The 22,606-nt window shown below is 38.0% G+C and overlaps 1 protein-coding gene across 1 annotated transcript in view; it reads left to right on the forward strand.

Moving 5' to 3' along the window:
• Positions 1-22,606, forward strand: part of ME1 (malic enzyme 1) — a 192,364-nt gene that overhangs the window by 53,196 nt on the left and 116,562 nt on the right. Inside the window, exon 4 of the mRNA XM_081251442.1 lies at positions 21,553-21,628. Coding sequence (XP_081107568.1) covers positions 21,553-21,628 — 76 coding nt within the window. The remainder of the gene's footprint in view (positions 1-21,552; positions 21,629-22,606) is intronic.

Here is a 22,606-nt window from a genome sequence, read left to right on the forward strand (position 1 = left end):
AAGACTTGTAAAAAAAAACTACTGAAAACGTGTAAGTATTCATTGAACGCAAAGGAAGTTTATATATTTTTCTGCTTCCTGACCAGTATATTATATTTGGTACAACTGTTTCTGAAAACAGATGGAAAGTGTTAAATACAAGCAATAATTTAAACTCTGTTAAGTTTTTCAAGGAAGCACTCACCCAGAAAAAAATCTAGTAGTGGGGGAAGTTCTTCTTTCACATGAGAAGATGAGCTCATTAATTTTTCCAGTAAGACAAACAAGATACTGACATTGCATACTTTTTTTTTGCAAAGATTATTTTTACACCAAATTTAGCTTCTAATTTATTATCTTGTAGTTATAAGACATTCCTGACATGTGACTTAAAGTCTTGGACATGGTAATGTGGTTTCTTTTTCCTTTATTACTCTTCATTATTTCTCATGTAACAAAATAGAGCACAAAGTTCACTAAATAATATGAAAAGTTGTACTAATGAAATACACTTTCTTAGTAATATAAATAAGGAAGCAATTTTAACACAGTGTTTATGCAAGTATGTAACACTAACACGAACAACTCGAAAGGGTGTATATAGATATAGAACAGCTTTCTTCTTGCCTTTATTTAGAAAGAGATACATGCGCTACCCCCAAACCCCCCAAATGAAAACAAAATACTAAACAATCTCAGAGGACAATCGTCATTCCTTACCCAGAGAAAACCACCAGTGACTATGGTGGGAAGAATTCCTTGTGGTTGGAAAACAGGGGTAAATTGCATGAAGTCTCATTTATGTATTAAGCTGCTTGAGTCAGTTTAAGAAAACTTTCACATATGAAGGATGTCTATTGTGCAAGTGTCTGCTGACTGCCACCTTGAGTTTACATAGAACCTTCCCTCCACTCATGTGCCCCACTTAATAGATAAATAATTACTGAGTAGAGAATATACCTCCCAGTTTGATACTTTAACAGTACAGCAAACTATGATCAGTGAAGTTTAGTTTTGATTTATTCAACCTGGTTCGCAGGCATTCATAATTTAATGTTATATTCTGTCTTTCCTAGGGTCCCTATGAGAAAGAAATGCCAAATAGAGAAGGTTCTTCTTTATCTTTTATTAAAAGTTCTTTGGGTAAGAAAGTCTGATATATTGTTTAGTGTCCTTTATATAAAGACTCATTTGATAAATTCCTTTCATAATTGAAGAACTGCCTTTTTTTTTCTTTCCCAGATGCAGTAGTATGTTTCCTTATGTTACGTTTGAGAACTGTCTCCATTTTCACTCTTGGACTTTGGCTGTATTTTGTGCTCAATTGCAGTAGTTTTCTTTAGATCACCTTCTTTTTCCTGTCTCCATCCCGCCCCACACACCACCCAAATAGTATTAATTCTCTTCAATGAGTATATCTTGCAAACCCAGGTTTTAGGTAGTCATTAGCCCTGGATTTCTTCCCAGGCTAAGTGGAAAACCCATGTCCTCTTAAAAAATATATATCTAGTATCTTCTTAGAATTTTACATCTTCTTCCCCCTCCAGGGTGAGATGGCTCCCTGCGCTCCAGAGAAAACAGAGTAAAGCCTGCCAGTCCTCTGGATCCCTGTGTTTCCTGTCATTTTTCTATGATTTGAATAATTTCATGGTTTCCCTGAATCTTTAACTTTTATTGTTTACTGCCTCAAACCTTTATTAATGTAATGAAAACATCAATTTATCTAGTCTAGTTTTATTTTAGTTTTAAAGGAAAAAAAAAAAACAAGAACAGAAGCTAAAACATCATTTCAGTCTTTGTTTGGTTCTAATGCTTTCTAAATACCAATCCCTTTGTTTTCCCAGCTATGAACATGTAACATAGTTCTTAATTAGCAAGATCTTGAGATCCATAAGGCTTCATACATTTTCTTTCAAGTGATTGTTCACCGACCTATTGCCTCTCCGTTTTAAATTAATTTGTTAATTAAATATTTGGGAGCTTAAAAGATTATATTTTTTTGATTGCCAATATGCTGCTAAACATTAGGATAAATTTAAATATTTCTGATGACCATATTCTCAAGTCTACAATTCAGTGCTTGAGAGTAACTGTGATAATTTCATCAATGCCAAATGATTTTCTTTCCCCTTTCGGAAGAGACATTCTTGATAGAAACTTCATTTTATTTCTGTTACTTCATGTCATATTTATAAATGTGCCAACGTATAACTACACCATTGAGAGAATTCTGTAGCTATTCACAATGTATGGGAAACACAAATCCTTAATTTAATAAGAACAGTCTAGAAATAGCAAAAAATAAGTTTCAAAATTCATGTTTCATCTTAAATACAGTGAAAACTGTATTTCTTGGATTCTAAAATCATTGCCAGTCCTTTATTGAAGTACATGTATTCTTGGCATGCCACTCAACTGATTTGTTTAAGAATTTTGCTCAGTTCTGCCGCCAGTCACATTCAGGAGTAAATGTTAAATATAACATTGAACTTTTGCATCATTTAGGAAATTAAGATGGCACATCTGTCAACACCAGTGAACACTCAAGATTATGTTTGTTACTGTAGATCAGTGATCATCATACTGTTTTGCTTGTTAACTCTTCAAGAGAATTTTGAAGAACTTCACCCTTCTTAACATCTACAAACTATCATCATAAGTTTGAATAGTTGCAAGGAATGTAGTGCCTGTATTAAATTCTGGTGTTGGACTTTTAGAAACAATTAGGTAAGAAATATATGTAAATAATAAAAACTAAATTTATTAACTTTGCTAGACATAATGTTCAAACTTTCTACATATTTAGTGAAAGATAAAAATACATGTTGCCAAAAATAAATTGGTATGGTAGATAATAACTTTACCTTTTCGATGAAGCTGTAAAAAATATGCAACATTCCATAAAATAAAATAATGGGATTAACTGTAATAGGAAGAAATATGTCATAAATTTAATTAAATTATAATGTCTAATTAAATGATCGACCTTTTATTTGAATGGAATCATATTAAATTTTAATCTTCAGGTTTTATCCAGTATATCTAGAACTGTTTAATACTTTTGAAAAAAATCATAGGTGGGGCACCTAACCAGACAGAACTGGAATTAGGCACAACTCCCCAAAAGAAGTAGCCTGAGAACCCTATTATAAATCAAGTTAATGCTGTTTGATTTTCTCCTTTAATTTCCCCTAAGACTTACTGATATAATAATAATATAGCTTATGCTTTTTGAAAGCATGTCTCTCACTTATGCTTGACTTAAAGGAAATGTGACAGATTTCCTGTGATAGTATAGATTTGAATTTTTAGAGGGATGGTCGAAATGTGAGGAAAAATGGACATTATTTGGTTTATAGAGTAGGATTGGGGGGATCAGTTTCTTAGGCCCCAGCAGTGGCAACCCCCCCTGCAAAATTCTTTGGAAAAGTTGAAACCGAATCTGGCCTCTGTACTCTGAAACCGAATTAAATCTCAGAGACAGAATTTTGGGTGAAGTAGAAAAGAACAGCTTTATTGCTTTGCCAGGCAAAGGGGGCCACAGCAGGCTCATGCCCTCAACACTGTGTGTCCTGACCTGGAGGGGGTAGTGAGGAGTTTTATAGTACTGGTTCACAGGGGGCGTGGTCAACTCGTGGACATTCTTTGATTGGTTGGTGGTGAGGTAAGTGGGAGTCAGCATCGTCAACCTTCAGGTTCCAACTGGTCTGGGGTCTACATGCTGGTGGGCAGTTAACTTCTCCCACCTGCTAGGGGTTTCAGTATCTGCAAAACAGCTCAAAGGTATTTCTGTGTATCCCTTGAAGGGGAACCAGGACCCTGCCCCAAGGCTGCACTACAGTTTCTTGACTGTTTCTCCCTTCGTGCATCCCCTCCCTTCCCTAATTACCAGTTGTTTGAACTTGTCCGTTGGAACTCAGAGTAAGTCGTGGAGGCTGAATGAAGCCTATTTCCTGTAATGAAAGAAATGGGGGACACAAGAAGGCTTTTGTGCCCAGGAGCCCCACAGGGCCCTGCTCTGTATCAAAGTGGCTTCACATCAAAGGCATTTGCTTGAACTGTATTTGGCAGTGTACCAAGTCTGCCCATGTGGCTTATATTTTTCTACTGATGAATTTTCTTTCTCTGAAAAGGGGGGGGGGAAAGACTACCTAGAGACAATACCTGTATACAACATTTTTTTCTTTTAGATTAATAAAGTCTTAGTTTTATGATTCTCAGCATATGCATATGGAACTCTGTTAGTTTTCTTCAGTATTAGAAAAGGAAATGGGACTAAGTGGGTGAATAGTTTGATCACTAGCTTTGGTTTTACATAAACTCCTCTGCAAGAATACAGACTTCCAAAGGAAAGATTAGCAAAAGGAAAGACTTCTGGATAAAGGCCCAGAGTCGAGGCTGTGGGATTTACTTTATTAGCCATTCGAAAAGAACCTGAAAGCAAAGCTTCATCTAAGAAGCTCTTGCTACCCAAGAATGCTGTTTATCAGAGAAACGAGGATGAAAGAATTAGGATAAACTTTAGTCAGTTTATAGCAACAACAGCATGATTAATGAAAGTTGGTACATTTATGTCGAGATTCTCTTAAGATTTTGGACATGGGATCATGGGCCTGAGTGGGTAAATTTCATGAAGTGTTGGGACAAATCTTAATGGTCTGAGTAATGTGTTATCCGTGGAGAAGTCATTGAATTCTTCTGTATCCTTGTTTTCATTGCTGTTTCTTGTCCTTAGTGCCTTTGCCTTCTTGCATAAAAAGAAGCGGTGTTATTCTAGGGCACTTCCATCATCGAGCGTCTTTATTATTTCCGGTCTTGAATGCCATTGCATAGTCAGTTTATATTGGCCTCGGATGTGACTCTCATTCCATAGACCTCAAGTAACTGAAGGAGTTTTTTTCTTCCATTGCCAATAAATGTTTGATAGGATGTATGCATTTTCCCATAACAGTGAGAAGAAAAGTGCTTTTTTTTCCCTGCCTTTCCTTCATTGCTGTTTTTTGTAATTTTGGAAGGAAACCTGAGATACCAGCTGAGATGTGAGCCTAAGTAATTTTTCTGTTCTGATAGAATTTGCTAATTCAAACAGAATGAATCAGATGGATGCTTGGCAAGTAATTGGTCCTAACACAATTGTTTTTTGTGTATAGAAATCTACCATTCTATGACTGTTCTTCATGTTTGTCTAGTCTCATTTTCGTTTCTGCCTCATAGCTCTGGATATTTTTAAATTTTCCTCACTATCACGTCGTATTTAAAGAATTTTAGACTATCCTATCAGATATTTTTGGTGTCTTTGCTACTGCTTTCTTTACTGAAAGGGAGTTTAGAAGAAGAAAATATCACATAAGGGATTAAATACAAGGTAGGTAAGGTTGCCTTTCTTTTTCCCTGCAAAGTTAAATTGCAGAATTTGTTGTACCTTTTCATCTCACCATACAGTATCTTGGAATAACAGTAGTACAGATGGAGAAAGACCTGGATATGTCAGCTACTTTATTTCCTTAATTTCTAATATCACAGAAAACCTTAAACACACCTTCTTATGATCTTCCTAAACCTAACCATTTGAATATTTAACAGCCTTTACAAATACAAACCTGAATCACTTGTATTTTATCTAAGTTTTTATTCTTAACTGAGATTTTAAAAATAAGGATTCTTATACTCTTTGTAAGACTCCTATAAATATTTAAAAACTTATCTTTTTCTCTGTATGTCTTCTCCACTGCATCCTTTGAAAACTTTTCCTTTAGAGGTTTCCTTTTAAAACATTGAATCATCTTTGCTGTCCTTTTAAGATCCTTTAAAAAGTTCTCTATAATCACTTTAAATCTTATTACTTTGATTGAAAATATATAGGAATTTTGTTAGAATTACTGCCAGGTTTTGATCTGAGAAAGAACATACTCCTTCCTCTCAAATTATTGTAAAAAAAAATTGTTTTCTATGGCTTTCATTTCTAATAGTAGTAGATATTCTTGCTCTTTCCTGATAATGACATTTTGCAATAAATGAGAACATCCTTTCTGAGGATATTAAGAATTGAACTCTTTTTTTCATTGAGCGAGCGTTCAACATAGGGTATGTTTGTCTTATTTCTATAAACTATAGGTAATTAAATATAAGACCAAAGTATATATATTGCCTAAATAATAGAGAATAGATAACCTACATTTTATGAAATGACTAAAACAGTGTCATCTATAGAAAGAGCACTAGCCGTCTATATAAAGGGAGCTGCCAGTTCAGATCAGTTGGCATGGCCTGTGTAGAAGAACCTATCATATTCTTTAAAATATTTTTATTCACAATGAATTTGTAATGATCACAATATCATCAAATTGTACTGATGGACTGAACAAAAGGAAAAGTAGTCCATTTGTTACGCTTGATGAAACATTCTTAAAAATTATCACCAATTGTAAAAATACATACTTGTAACGTTAATAATAATCAACATTTTTCATCTTAGGAAATAGAAGGGTTTTTTTTTTCTACCAGTCATTCAAAACTGGAAGATATTATCTCCAGCTTAGGAACAAAATATTTTCTTTATATGATGGCATCCTTTGTATTTACATAAAAGGGGAAAATAAGGTCATCGACTTGTTGGGAAAACTAAGGAATTGCTTTAAAATAATCTAACCAGCCCAAATCCTCTAAATTAAGGATATTTTTTAAAGCATGAAACAAACATATCTCAGTTCACTTCAGTAGATACTTAGAGTGTATACATGTTTGCCTGTGTTTAACGTAGTTTTGTGTCAGGCATAGAAATGAAAGTTCCTATGACACATTCTGTTTACTCTCCTGACAGCTGGATAGGTTTGTGATTTCCCACTCATCATCCCTCGTTTTTCTTCTTGTAATGACCCACACGATCTGATTCTTTTCTTTAAAATTAATTAATTAATTAATTTTTGGCTGCGTTGGGTCTTCGTTGCTGCACGCAGGCTTCTAATTGCGGTGGCTTCTCTTGTTGTGGAGCATGGGCTCTACGCTCACGGGCTTCAGTACTTGTGGCTCACGGGCTCTAGAGCGCAGACTCAGTAGTTGTGGCACGCGGGCTTAGTTGCCCCGTGGCATGTGGGATCTTCCTGAACCAGGGCTTGAACCCGTGTCCCCTGCATTGGCAGGCAGATTCTTAACCACTGCGCCACCAGGGAAGCCCTACATGACCTGATTCTTAATGATGTGCCTGAAACTACCAGGAAAAGTGGGGGGAAAAAGGTCACAGGAGAAAATTCTATAAAGCATATATCTATTTTTATTTATTTTTTAATTCTATTTTCTCTGGAAGAAGAATTTCTCCATTCAAATTTTCTGTAGTTCTGCTGGTAGCTATATATGTTGCAGAAGAAAAAAAATAAAGTTGGAAAGTTCTTTTTATTGCAGCCTCAGGATTAGAAAAGATAGTGTCATAGATGCAGAGACTCTTGAGACACAGCTTACTAATATCAGTCTAGACCAAATCTTTTTTTTTTTTTTTTTTTTTTGCGGTACACGGGCCTCTCAGTGTTGTGGCCTGTCCCGTTGCGGAGCACAGGCTCCGGATGCGCAGGCTCAGCGGCCATGGCTCACGGGCCCAGCCGCTCCGCGGTATGTGGGATCTTTCTGACCGGGGCATGAACCCGTGTCCCCTGCATTGGCAGGCGGACTCTCAACCACTGCACCACCAGGGAAGCCCCAAATCTTCTTTCTTATTTGTAAGTTAGTGAGACGAGAAGAGTTAACTGACTTGTCTAGGGTTTCGTAGCTGTGACTAAAACTCTTCTTCCTACCCAGTGCCCTTCTATAGTAGGAAGCCAAAAAGTATGATATGGTCCACTCATTAAACGGTCGTGTGTGTCAGTTACATAAACTGTTGTCCTAAACTGTGAGATCAACATATGTAACTTTATTGTATTTTAATTCATTATAAAATAATATTTAAGTAACTCCTTTGGAATTGGAGGACTAACTACAACAAAAATTGAAAATGTATAAAGGCCAGAAAAGTAATAGAATTAATAATTAAATATTATTAATGCACAGCACATGAAAATAGTTAATTAGGGAACCAAGCTTATTAATATATTTGTGCAAATCATTAAAATATGGTTTTCATGCCATAGTTCTGCCACTTTAAAGATTTATTCCCTGGCAAGGAGAGAGTGTCAAGCCAAGAGGAATGTCACAGAAAGGACCATTAGTTCCCAAAAGGTTGTCACATGATCCATATCTCTACACCCTCCCATCCACTCTGTTTCTACCTCTCATAACTCTCAGACCTTCTTGTTAGGCAGTTGATTCACTTCTCCAATATTCAACTCTCCTGCTTTGATTGTTAGTCCGTGGCACTTCTATTCCATCGTGATGTATGTTGAGCTGTTTGTGTTCGGGTTGGCTCCAGACACCTTACCTGTGAGTAGGAAACCCTGACTGCACATAGCCTGGTCACCTGGGCTCTACCTCATGTACTCTCTTGCTGGTCAGATGGCTATAGACGCAAATGGTTTATAGTATAGGATAACCCTTTATACTAGTGTTGAGAACGAGTTTACATCTCATAGTAAGATGGAAGGACCACTGCTCTAGGTGTCACAAGATCAGAGTTTTTGTTCCACTTCTGCTACTAAGTAGCTGTTGAAGCTTGAAAAAAAAAATCACTCGTCTTCCTTCTGCTCAAACAGAAATGTATTTACATTTACTTCACTTTTCTCTTAAAGATGGGAAATAAAATCATTTCCTGAAAAAAGTCAAAATGTTGGAAAATTACGAAGACTAATTACAAATACCCATGTATCCATCATCTAGAGTTGACATTTGTTAACACTGTATCACATTTGATTTTTTAAAAAATTAGTGGTAAACTAAGATCAGGAACAAGACAAGGTTGCCCACTCTCACCACTCTTATTCAACATAGTTTTGGAAGTTTTAGCCACGGCAATCAGAGAAGAAAAGGAAATAAAAGGAATCCAAATTGGAAAAGAAGAAGTAAAGCTGTCACTGTTTGCAGATGACATGATACTATACATAGAGAATCCTAAAGATGCTACCAGAAAACTACTAGAGCTAATCAATGAATTTGGTAAAGTAGCAGTATACAAAATTAATGCACAGAAATCTCTGGCATTCCTATACACTAATGATGAAAAACCTGAAAGTGAAATCAAGAAAACACTCCCATTTACCATTGCAACAAAAAGAATAAACTATCTAGGAATAAACCTACCTAAGGAGACAAAAGACCTGTATGCAGAAAATTATAAGACACTGATGAAAGAAATTAAAGATGATACAAGTAGATGGAGAGATATACCATGCTCCTGGATTGGAAGAATCAACATTGTGAAAATGACTCTACTACCCAAAGCAATCTACAGATTCAATGCAATGCTTATCAAACTACCACTGGCATTTTTCACAGAACTAGAACAAAAAGCTTCACAATTTGTATGGAAACACAAAAGACCCCGAATAGCCAAAGCAATCTTGAGAACGAAAAATGGAGCTGGAGGAATCAGGCTCCCTGACTTCAGAGTATACTACAAAGCTACAGTAATCAAGACAGTGTGGTACTGGCACAAAAACAGAAAGATAGATCAATGGAACAGGGTAGAAAGCCCAGAGATAAACCCACGCACATATGGTCACCTTATCTTTGATAAAGGAGGCAGGAATGTACAGTGGAGAAAGAACAGCCTCTTCAATAAGTGGTGCTGGGAAAACTGGACAGGTACATATAAAAGTATGAGATTAGATCACTCCCTAACACCATACACAAAAATAAGCTCAAAATGGATTAAAGACCTAAATGTAAGGCCAGAAACTACCAAACTCTTAGAGGAAAACATAGAACACTCTATGACATAAATCACAGCAAATCCTTGTTGACCCACCTCCTAGAGAAATGGAAATAAAAACAAAAATAAATAGGACCTAATGAAACTTCAAAGCTTTTGCACAGCAAAGGAAACCCTAAACAAGACCAAAAGACAACCCTCAGAATGGGAGAAAATATTTGCAAATGAAGCAACTGACAAAGGATTAATCTCCAAAATTTATAAGCAGCTCATGCAGCTCAATAGCAAAAAAACAACCCAATCCAAAAATGGGCAGAACACCTAAATAGACATTTCTCCAAAGAAGATATACAGACTGCCAACAAACACATGAAAGAATGCTCAACATCATTAATCATTAGAGAAATGCAAATCAAAACTACAATTGGATATCACCTCACACCAGTCAGAATGGCCATCATCAAAAAATCTAGAAACAATAAATGCTGGAGAGGGTGTGGAGAAAAGGGAACACTCTTGTACTGCTGTTGGGAATGTGAATTGGTACAGCCACTATGGATAACAGTATGGAGGTTTCTTTAAAAACTACAAATAGAACTACCATATGACCCAGCAATCCCAGTACTGGGCATATACCCTGAGAAAATCATAATTCAAAAAGAATCATGTACCAAAATGTTCAATGCAGCTCTGTTTACAATAGCCAGGAGATAGAAACAACCTAAGTGTCCATCATCGGATGAGTGGATAAAGAAGATGTGGCACATATATACAATGGAATATTAGCCATAAAAAGAAACAAGATTGAGCTATTTGTAATGAGGTGGATAGACCTTGAGTCTGTCATACAGAGTGAAGTAAGTCAGAAAGAGAAAGACAAATACCGTATGCTAACACATATATATGGAATTTAAGAAAAAAAAATGTCATGAAGAACCTAGGGCTAAGACAGGAATAAAGACACAGACCTACTTGAGAATGGACTTGAGGATATGGGGAGGGGGAAGGGTAAGCTGTGACAAAGTGAGAGAATGGCATGGACACATATACACTACCAAACGTAAAATAGATAGCTAGTGGGAAGCAGCCACATAGCACAGGGAGATCAGCTCGGTGCTTTGTGACCACCAGAGGGGTGGGATAGGGAGGGTGGGAGGGAGGGAGACGCAAGAGGGAAGAGATATGGGAACATATGTATATGTATAACTGATTCACTTTGTTATAAAGCAGAAACTAACACACCATTGTGAAGCAATTATACTCCAATAAAGATGTAAAAAAAAACAAAATTAGTGGTAACACTGAAGGCCCCTTTGGCCTCCAACCTTACTCCCGTTACCTTCACCCATCCTGAAGGCAGTTGTTTATTCATTGCCCACTAATGGCCTGAAATAAAATATCGTAAAATATCCATAATATAGCATTGGATTAGATGAACAGTAAGTTATAATAACGTAGTTGTTATTATTTCTTAACTATGCTGCAGAAAAGGAATTTTTTCCCCCCAAACGTATGGTTCTTTTTTCTGCCCAAATGTTCCTGTTTTCTCACATAGTATCTGAGGAAATTACCACACTGTATCTGCGTTCTTCGAAAAGAATACTGCCTGTGCTTCTTCTTGGAATTCTAAAAATTGAATTGTAATAGCTAGCATGTTACCACCATTTGGAAGAATATTACCAATCTTAGTACTGAGTCACTTTTAATTTCTGGAAACTACAGACATCTCTGCTAAGTAATGCTGTGAATTAGTAATTGGGTCACAGAAGTGACAACAGAGCTATTCAGCTATACGTGGATAGTCCTCTTGTATTTTCCCTGGTGTCTGGCCCTGTGTCGTGTCTTTCATAAAATAAATATGAATCTATGATAAATGATGGAATGAACATCTGAATTTCACTTTTTAATATGCACACTATTTACATTAGGGTTGTATTGCTTGTAAGAAGTTAATACAAACTTATCTGCTTAAGACAACATCTGTTTATTAGGTCGCAGTTCTGAAGGTCATAATTCTGGCATGGTATGCTTGAGTCTATGTTCAGGGTATCACAAGGCTAAAATCGCGGGATTGCCCAGACTGAGTACTCAACCAGGGGCTTACGGAGAAATCTGCTCCCAGGCTTCTTATTCTTGGCAGAATTCAGTTCCTTGTGATTGTAGGACTGAGGTCTCTGTTTCCTTGCTGGCTGTTAGCCAGGGATGGCTTTCAGCTGCTGGAAGTAGCTCTTATTCTTTGCCACTTGGCGTCCTCTAAGTTTGAAGCAGTGCTTGGAGTCTTTCTCACTCTGAACCTTTGACTTCCCCTTCTGTGACCAGCTGGAGACATTCTCTGCCTTTAAAGAGTACAAGTCCACCCAGATGACCTTGCTACCTGAGGCCCAACCGTGCTATCCATTAGGTGACAACCTAATCAGAATAAAATCCGTCACGTGCACTGTCCTGTGATGATTCAGGATGTGAACACCAGGGAGATGGGAAATCTTGGGAACCTCTTAGAAATCTGCCCACCACGCTAATTGTCACTCCTCAGGAGGATTGAGACTAAAAATAGAGCTTTAAACATTTTCTGCAGTAAACAAGATTATCATTGAAGAGCAAAATCAAATAGTTACTCAAAGAAAAATGTCATGCATGTTAGCAATATTAGGATGTTATGTGGGGAAAAAAACACCTCAAAACCTTACGTTTGGAAGTAGATGACCAGAGGAAATTAGAAATCTACCCTTCTCTTCTAATCTCAATTAAAAAGTTTTTTACTTGTATAATAAATTGGTGTTCAGTAACAAGGATGTCACCTTCCACTGGCCCTTGACCTTTCCACTGGGTCCCTCCCAACCTACAGACTCTGTCTCTTCCTACGTTTATTTCTCAGCTAAACCAGAATGAAGCCTGAGACGCTTACACCACCTTATTTACTTTTCTTCCAAAGCTGATGTGATCTTATAATTTGTGATTCTTCCTCAGACCTAGTGGCTTGGAAGCTGTCAGTTGGTTCTCTCATTATTTCTTAAGTCTTTTGCTCTCATTAAAATCTGTTGCCCCCATGTTAACACTAAGATCTCAAATTGCTGATCACTTAGCCGCAGGTGCTCCAAGTCCTACAACTGGGCATTGACTCTGGTTCTTGCTATACTTTCCCAGGGGCTTTCCCCATAAATTGTGATTTCTTCGGTCTGGTCCTTGTCCTTGTCATTTTCAGAAGACTCCCGAAATTATATATATCGACCACATAGCACCTCGGTGTTCTCCAGCCCAGATTGTTTGCTGTACTGCTTTCCCCACCATTGGGTTAGCTCATGCCAGAATCATATCTGAACTACCTTCCCCCTTTCTTCTTACTTATATTCTATCACTTCTTTTTTTTTTTTTTCTGTGAGAAATGTAGAATTCCTGACTTCAAGAGTTCATAATCTAATAGGACAGACATATAAGAAAGTGAAAAATTATATGACAATATGATGTGTTATGTTACAGAAAAGCAGCAAGCGTCTGTGGGATTACAGAGACATTCCAGCTCAGCTTGAATGTCGGTCAGGAAATATTTCCAAGAGGAGGTAACACTTGCACTGTCTCTGATAAGCAATTAGGAGCTAGCGTAGCAGCGAAGAGCAGTGGGGGGCGTTGGAGGGAGGCCTAAAGGAATCCTTTAAAGACCATCCAGAGTTGGAAACTAGATCGTTCTCAGGCTGAACTAGTTGAGTAAATGCCAAGAGCAAAGGAAGCAACCAAAACTGGGAGATAAAGCCAAAAGATGAGATATTCAGCAGAAGCTGAGGCAAAGTGAGCCTTGAAAATGAGTCCGAGGGTGGGAGGAGAGCAGGGTCCAGAGGCCTTCACTATGCGAGAGTGAAACAGAGGACTGCTTCGGAGCCTGGAGAGTGCCAGCGTGTAAGGGTCAAGCAGAAACAGGAGACGGTGGAGCAGACCAGGAAGAGGGCAGAGAGTGACGGCAGGAGGACAAACTGGGCTTGAGGACAGACATACTAACACTTGATTCACGGATGAATAGTGAACAGTAGAAGGAAGTTTCCAGGTGGAGAGCTGGAAGCTGGAAGTCTCTACTTTGTCTTCCGAGTGAAAAATGGTGTGGTGTATGAATCTGAGGAGAGTGTAGAAGGGTGGGTGGGGATGGGGGACGGGGGAGAAAGGAAGTAGCTCTCATCGACAGTCTCAGAATAACCAATAGAAGGTCCTCGAGGGAGTCATGCTGAGTTGTGAGGACCTGGCTGAGAGTGGAGAGGCCATGAGGTTTTAGCGGATCTAACACACCCAGCTGAGTGCCCGTCTCAAGCAGCATTCTGCAGTAGGGCTTGAGGAAAAGAGAAGGCAGGTGGATTGATTTAAATTTGGAGGTTTTGCGCAAGGGTGTGATGGGAAGAGAAAAAGTCAAGGGAGTTAAGAATGGTTGGCAGAACAGATAAAAATCTAGCTGAATAAAGAAGGAAGTTCAGTCAGGATAGACTGCTAATTTGGAGGAAAAAAATAAAAGCAGCTACCAAAAGACAGGAGACATTAATGAGGTCAAAATGTAGTTATATCAGAAGTGTGATATTTGGAAAAGTATGATGTGGGCTAGATCCTCACATCACAGACTATAGTGACATTTCCGATAGATTTAAAGAACTGGATCAAACCTAGAAAAAAAAATTAAAATATAGGAACATGATTGATGAGGGAGGACTTTGTATACTTAAAAGAAATGTAAGAAATCTGAAAGGAGAAAAATCAATTCATTTTACTATAAATAAATGGAAAACAACAACAAACAAAAGTGAAAGATGAGAAATTAAGAAACGAATCTGTACAAGTATGATAAGCAAAGGGATAAAAATCCTTCATCTGTAAAGATGGGATCTGGATTGATATTTCCCCGGTAGCTGTGGATAATTATAGCTTCTTTTTGCACATCTAGCACCAGTTTTTTTGTGTTCCTCAAAGATAACAGCAGCAGTCAGTCTGCACCCTCTCTCTGTCTCACGCTCATCCTGTCTCTGATTAAAAGGGCCCGGAGCCCAGCATGGGGTGTTGGAGCCTGAGTGGGTCGAGAACAGCTGTGTAGGCGGGCAGCCTGGCTCAGGGGTGAGAGCCAATCAAGGGGAAGGGAGGATCTGGGTAGGAGAGCGGTCCAGCGCCAGGTGTCAGAGCCCCAGCGGGGCAAAGAGGGCATCCATGTGGGAGGGCTGCCTACTTCAGAGACTGGAACCTTAGCGGAAGTAAGTGGGGTGTGACACAGCGAGAGGGGACAAGATTGATGTCACACAGGCAGACCCATCAAGTAAGGAAATATATTAAGCACGATGGGAGGTAGGTTTCTCGCTCTAGGAGAAAGTTGTTACAAATGTGAACAGGGGAGAATAGTAGAAGGAACCCTGTGTTGCTGTTGGAATTGGAGGTATTGGTGTGAATTTATGGTTTTCAATGTACAGATAGATGAATGGATAGTTATAGAAATAAATAGGTATACATAAAATGTGTATATATGCGTGTACATACCCGTATGTGTGTATACATGTAGAGTACATGTGCACACGCATGTATTCTCTAGCTCTGCCCACTGAGTCGGCTTGGCAGCCACAACACCCCAGTAACAAGGAGCACAGCCAGCACTCAGATCTCAATGCTGCTCTCTGCCAAAAGCAACCAGAATGCCTTAGAGAAATTGCTGATCCCAGGGCTGGGCCAGGGTAAGCAAAAGATGAGCTTGGAACCTCTTATACCAGAAAGCAAGGAGGTGCTTAAAGAGTGATGGGGATGTGTCGACAGGACATAGAAGCCAGCTTGAAGAGGCTGCCTCTGGCCAAATCTGGGACATTGTAAGCACTCAATAAATAATGTTTGCAGCAGATTAGAACCTACTGAGTAAAATAACAAACACAAGCCCACATTGATATGAATAAATTTAGAGTGGAATGGAGGAATAGGGTATTTACAGAGTTTTGAAGAATTTTCCCATAAAATACTTGTTAATTACAAAGGGAAAAAAGAGCATCTTTGCAGTGAGGAAGCCTGGAAGGCACCACATTAATCAAGTGATCAAAGTGAACATCATCAATAATGGGAGGAAGCAGGAACAGCGCCGCCTGATAGGATGCAGGGAGAAGAAGCCGGCATCACTTCTGTGACCTTCCTGCAAAAGATGTTACAGTCTGAATCGAATCATGAGAAATCACCACCTAAATCCAGATTGAAGGACAGTCTACAAAAACACTGACTTGGGGCTTCCCTGGTGGCGCAGTGGTTGAGAATCTGCCTGCCAATGCAGGGGACACGGGTTCGAGCCCTGGTCTGGGAAGATCCCACATGCCGCGGAGCAGCTAGGCCCATGAGCCACAACTACTGAGCCTGTGCGTCTGGAGCCTGTGCTCCGCAACAAGAGAGGCCACGACAGTGAGAGGCCTGTGCACTGCGATGAAGAGTGGCCCCCACTTGCCGCGACTAGAGAAAGCCCTCGCACAGAAACGAAGACCCAACACAGCCAAAAATTAATTAATTAATTAATTAATTAATTAAAAAACAAAAAAACACTGACTTATAACTTCAAAAGTATTAAGGTCATGGAAGTCAAGGAAAGACTGAGGAAATGTTCTAGGTTGAATAGGACCAAGAAACATGACAACTAATTACAGCGCAGGATTTTGAACTAGGCTCTTTGGTTATGAAGGATGAATGGTGAAATGTGAAAGGTGTCTGAAGATTATATGATAGTAATGTATCAGTATTAGTTTTCTGATTATAATTTAATTATGTAGGAGAATATTTTTGTTTGTAATGCACTCAATTATTTTGTAATGATGAGGTATCACGCTGGCTACTTAGCTCTCAAATAGTTCCGGAAAAAACAATTGTTTTTTTAAAGGGGGGGTTCTTTTTTTAAAATAAATTTATTTATTTTTGGCTGCGTTGGGTCTTCGTTGCTACGCGCGGGCTTTCTCTAGTTGCGGCAAGTGGGGGCTACTCTTTGTTGTGGTGCACGGGCTTCTCTTGTTGCGGAGCATGGGCTCTAGGCGCGTGGGCTTCAGTAGTTGTGGCGCACGGGCTTAGTTGCTCTGCAGTGTGTGGGATCTTCCCGGATCAGGGCTCAAACCTGTGTCCCCTGCATTGGCAGGCGGATTCTTAACCACTGCACCACCAGGGAAGTCCCGAAAAAACAATTCTTTGTAATATACTTGGGAGAATTCTTTTAAGCATTTACTGAAGGATAGAATAATATTGAGCCATGCCTTTAAAAATTTTTTTATTGATGTGTAGTTGATTTACAATGTCATGTTAATACCTCCTTTACAGTAAAGTGATTCAGTTATATGTAGGTACATTCTTTTTCATATTCCTTTCCATTATAATTTGTCACAGGATATTGAATATAGTTCCCTGTGCTCTACAGTAGGACCTTGTTGTGTATCTATTCTATATATAATAGTTTGCATCTGCTAGTCCCAAACTCCCAATTGTTCCCTCCCCACTGGCAACCACAAGTCTGTTCTCTGTGTCTGTGTGTCTGTTTCTGTTTCATAGATATGTTCATTTGTGTTGTATTTTAGATTCCACATATAAGTGATATCATATGGTATTTGTCTTTCTCTTTCTGACTTATTTTGCTTAGTATGATAATCTCTAGGTCCATCCATGTTGCTGCAAATGGCATTATTTCATTCCTTTTTATGGGTGAGTAATATCACACTGTATATATGTACCACATCTTCTTTATCCATTCATCTGTCGATGGCCATTTAGGTTGTTTCCGTGTCTTGGCTATTATGAATAGTGCTGGTGTGAACATAGGGGTGCATGTATCTTTTCAAATTATAGTTTTGTCTGAATATATGCCCAGGAGTGGGATTGCTGGGTCATATGGCAGCTCTATTTTTAGTTTTTTGAAGACCCTCCATAGTGTTTTCCATAGTGGCTGCACCGATTTACATTCCCACCAACAGTGTAGGAGGGTCCGCTTTTCTCCACACCCTCTCCAGCATTTGTATTTGTAGACTTTATAATGATGGCCATTCTGACTGAGGTGAGGTGGTACCTCATTGTAGTTTTGATTTGCATTTCTCTAATGATTAGTGATGATGTGCATCTTTTCATGTGCTTTTTGGGCATCTGTATGTCTTCTTGATACATGCCTTCTTAACATTTCCTCTGTTGACTTCCCCTGACTTTAGACTAAACACTGGTTGTCCTACCTGTTAGATTGTTTTTTTCTCGTGGACTCTTCTTAGTCATCCTATTCTTCTAGTATAGGTACTAATTTGTAATGTTTTCTCCTTGACCTTCTCTTCTTTCTCCTTTAGTAATTTCTTCCATTCCTTTCAACTCTAGGCATATGACTCTTAACTCTGCATCTTTATCCTAGGTTTCTCCTGATCTAGGTTTCTGTGACTTCCATTTTACATGAACTTAGCTTACTTTAGTACGTCTTTTCTCATCAGCCCAGACCTGCTGGTATAACTCAACTTTAGGTTAACTCCTGGAGCTCACTAATGCATACTCAAATTTTGTGAAAAATACGGGGTTTAATTTTCTTCAGCTTCTGCAAGAGAGGATTATTATTGAAAACTGTAGAATGATTGCCTTCTCCACTGGGTTAGGAGAGAGTCATGAACCCATTTCCATAAGAAAATATAAGTCTAGTTATAATAGAAAGTTGCATGTTAGAAAACGAACTCTATTTTGATATGAAATAAATTTCATTAGAGATGTTATGTGAGACAACATGAAGTAAGAATATTATCTAACAAATCTGTTTTGAGAGTGGAATATATACAGTGGCAGAGGTTATGAGAAAAGTTTGAACTGCGTATATGAGAAAATGATCCACATTTTAAAATTATCTCAGTTCTAACATTAAATAGACACAAAAGTATGAGTATTTTAATTGGCATGTTTAATATACTTTGAATAAAGATTAAATATTTTAAACAAATTGATCAACAAGAAATTGGACCAAGAAAAGGTTTTTATTGTAATTCCATTCATTTAAAAATATCATTCATAAATAACTTTCTTGTCTAAACTTTTCATTTTATCAATATGTATATATTTAAATATGTTCAGATTAATGTTTCATATCCAATTTTATACCAGGAAGCATGAGTCATTTCTGTGCTGAAACACTTTTGGATATCTCATTAGATTTCTGATCAAGGAGACATTCCAGGAAGTTTTAGAAATTATCCTATCAAAATGCTTGACTTTGGTGGAACATTACAGATTCTTCGTTTTATTGAGCTCTCTCCAAGAGTATAGGCACTTTTGTACAGATGAATCTGCTGAATGCAAGAGATTCCAGGTGTCCAAATGGCTCTCTCACTGAAGTTGTACTCATATATTTGTTTAATTAACTCTGGCATTTAATTGATGCAAATTTTAGTAAATTCATTGTCCCTCTTGTTTAAAAAGAATGATACTATTTCCTGAGACCAGTGTTACTTGGAAAACCTTGGCTAACTAACAAGTTCCAAAGGAACATTATTTAATGGTATATTGCCAAGAACATCATAGATAATTCAACAAAATTGCCTTCTTTAAAAAGTCCAACCATATTTCATTTAAATTTGACAGTTATTTATTGAGATCTTTAATGTTGATTGCATAGTTGGGTATGACAGGGATCCAAAAGAAATATATAACTTATAAAGAGCTTATAGTCATTTTGGAGAAACAAAATAACTTCAAACAGCAAAAAATAAACAGGAAAGGATACAATTTAGTGCCAACTTGGGAAATTAATGTTTTTGTTGAATCAGACAGTCATCAGTAATCTGCCTGTGGTACTTACTATCATAATATAATTTTTGGTTACTTAATAAGTCATAATAAGTCTGGGTTTACTTCATGTTTTCTGTACTTAAAACCTTTTTTTGAATATGGAAGGCTTATGTTTTCAGCACTGAAGTCAGCACATACTGTTGGACACATACTATGTGCCAGCACACTTACAGGCATTGGGCTTACAAATGTGAGCAAAATAGTCACTGTCCTTAAGGAACTTGCTGCTTCGTGTGTATATGTGTCCTGGGGGGTGGTGGCAGGGAGGAGACAGACAGCCAACATATGAGAAAATAGTTAAGGGGTTTTCAGATGCCTTATACGTATAATGACACTGGTGAAAAAATTAGGGTGGAGGTGCTTGGACTGCTGTTATCAGAGAAGGCCTGTCTGAGGAGCTCGGGTTTGAGTTGAGGCCTGAATGATGAGAGGGATTAGGCTTGTAGTTAGATTTACAGTTTGGAGCTCAAGGGAGTGGTCTTGGTTGAAGATAGAAGTTTGAAAATCTTCATTGTGGACATGACACTGAAAACCACGTCAATCACAGTTGGGACATCGAGTAGGGTGAGAGTTGAGAGCTGACCTTTGACTTTATCAGATGTCAGTCAGCAGTGACTTTGGCAAGAGCTGTTTTTGTGGAGAAGCGAGGAGGAAAGGCCTAATGAACAGGGTGAAGAGAGAATGGGAGGTAAGGATATAAAGGCAGTAAGAATACACCAGTCTTTGAAGCGTTTTGCTGTGAAGGAGAGAGAGTAGAAGGGTGGTGGACGTAATCGGTGCTTTCGGCTGTACATTTGTCGTGTGTGGTGCTTGCATTTGAGTCATATGTAACGATACTAAGGCAAAACTTTTAAGTGAGGTTAAGACATCTACACATTTCTTATTTTAATTTTTAAAGTTCCTTGTTAAGCTTTCATAGGAAATGCAGGGCTGTCGGAGAGCAGTGTTAAAGACTGAGGGTTAAAGTTGAGAGTCTGAAGAACAGAGTTGCAAACAACTGAGACCACAAATCGAAGAATCAAGTGAAACCGAACTCTGCCAGCGGGGGAGTTTGCAGCAAAGTAAGGGCTTATTGCAGGGCGCCAAGCAAGGAGGTGGGAGACAAGCCTGGTCTTTGAGTTGTGGGTGTTTTTAAAGGGGAAGAACATAGAGGCTGGACTTTAATCATTGTCTTGTGACATTTCTTAATCGTAGTTTGGGGAGTCAGGATGCTTCTGGTTTAGGGTTCTCTGGACAGTTGGTCCATGGCTTGGAGGTCTGTTAGCTCATCTTGCCCTGGAGAAACAGGTTGTATTGTTTGTATGTTAATAATGATATCTATAATAACAGTTTTAGTACATCAACTATGTTATCAACATGACTTTCAGCACCTGACTCTGGTTGATTGGTGTTCAGTTAGCACAGGATTGAGGTTAGAGGGGACAAGAAAAGAATAAAGTTTGGGCTAGAGAGATTAATCATAAACTCGGTAAGGGAACTTGGTTTTGGGCGGGGCTCGGTCTCAGGGTTTCCCAAGTAACTTCCACATGAAAGGACTGCTCACCATGTGTCTGTCACTTAAGTCCTCCCCACAGGGGTCTTCACACTGTGAATACGTAATAATGGAATATACACTGAAAATGCCTATGTACCTGTGCTTCATGCTGTTTTTCAAAGTGCTTTTACATGTATTATCTTATTTAATGAAGACTGTGACTAAATCTATGTGTGGAAATGATAATGCTATTTAAATTCTCCGTGTATAAAAATAGTGAATATTTCTTTAATTAAAAAGTATTTAAGAATATGTAATATAAGAGTGAAGCTACCTTTATTGTAGATGTGGATATATCATTTAAAATAATTTCTCCCTTACTTATAAGATTCTTGCCCCATATGTGTTTAAGGAAATAATTTTCACTAGTTTGATAAAAATGGAGGTATATTACATGGATTTGAAAATTTTTTTAAAAAAGTTCGTGATAACGTGACAAGTCTGAAGTAAATTGAAATTACTCCTTTTTTTCCCCCGTCAGAGGTCTCTTTATTAGTATCCATGATCGAGGGCATATTGCTTCTGTTCTTAATGCATGGCCAGAAGATGTCATCAAGGTAAGTTAGTTAATACGTTTTCCCACTGTGGCACATTTGTTCTTTTTCCTATCCCACAACAGGCTGACACTTTTCACCATACTATGTAGCATTCACCAGCTTTTCTATTTATATCCCTTTGATTTTTGCATAGTGGATTAATTTTATTCTGATACCATTTGGATTCTAAGTTTCACCATTATTTCCATCAGATTTCTTAGTATTTCTTTATTCATTGTAAGTTATGATAAGTGTTGAAAAAATGTTGAAGTAGTGTCTGAGTTTCTTTGAGCAAACTCCTTTTTCTTTTGTGTTTAATCATCCACTAAGAGGAATCAAGGTAGGCAAAAATCTTAATCCATTTCCTTTACCGTGGTGACCTGAAGTATCTAAACTGACTCCCCTCTGGGAGTGAGCTAATGAAAATAGAATAATAATAGTATCTGCCGTTTGGTAGCTTTCTGAGTGAGCCACTTTACCTGGATTAACTCATGTAGTGTCATGATAATTCCATGGGGAAAGGAAGGCACAGGTGGGTTACATCGTAGTGCATGCTGATGGTGGGAGTTGAATGCAGGTGTCTCAAGTTGCCTTCTCCAAAGCAGCCTAACATACTGACCCTTTTCAATGGAAAATTTGACAAAGATCAACTGTATGGAATATGCAAAAATAATTTTCACCCACTTTTGGGTGAAATGTATATATGTATTTTTAAGTTAGTTGAAAGTACATATATACATGTACATATTTACTTTTAAGGCAGGTCTTTAAGAGCTGCATAATATAGGTGAACAGAAAACTAAATGAAAAGCCCTCAAACTTTTAAAATATATGTTCTGCATTATAGTGTGGTAGAAAAACCCTGCACTAGGAGTTAACACACTCGGGTCCTGGTTCTTTGATATTAATGGGGTAAATCACCGTAGGCAAATTATTTCAGTTCTCTTATCTTCTGTTTCCTAATCTGTAAGAGGCATAGACTGAATGTACTCCAAATTC

This window comes from Mesoplodon bidens (genome assembly GCF_964165515.1).
Source record: "Mesoplodon bidens genome assembly, chromosome: 12".
Classification (NCBI taxonomy): domain Eukaryota; kingdom Metazoa; phylum Chordata; class Mammalia; order Artiodactyla; family Ziphiidae; genus Mesoplodon; species Mesoplodon bidens.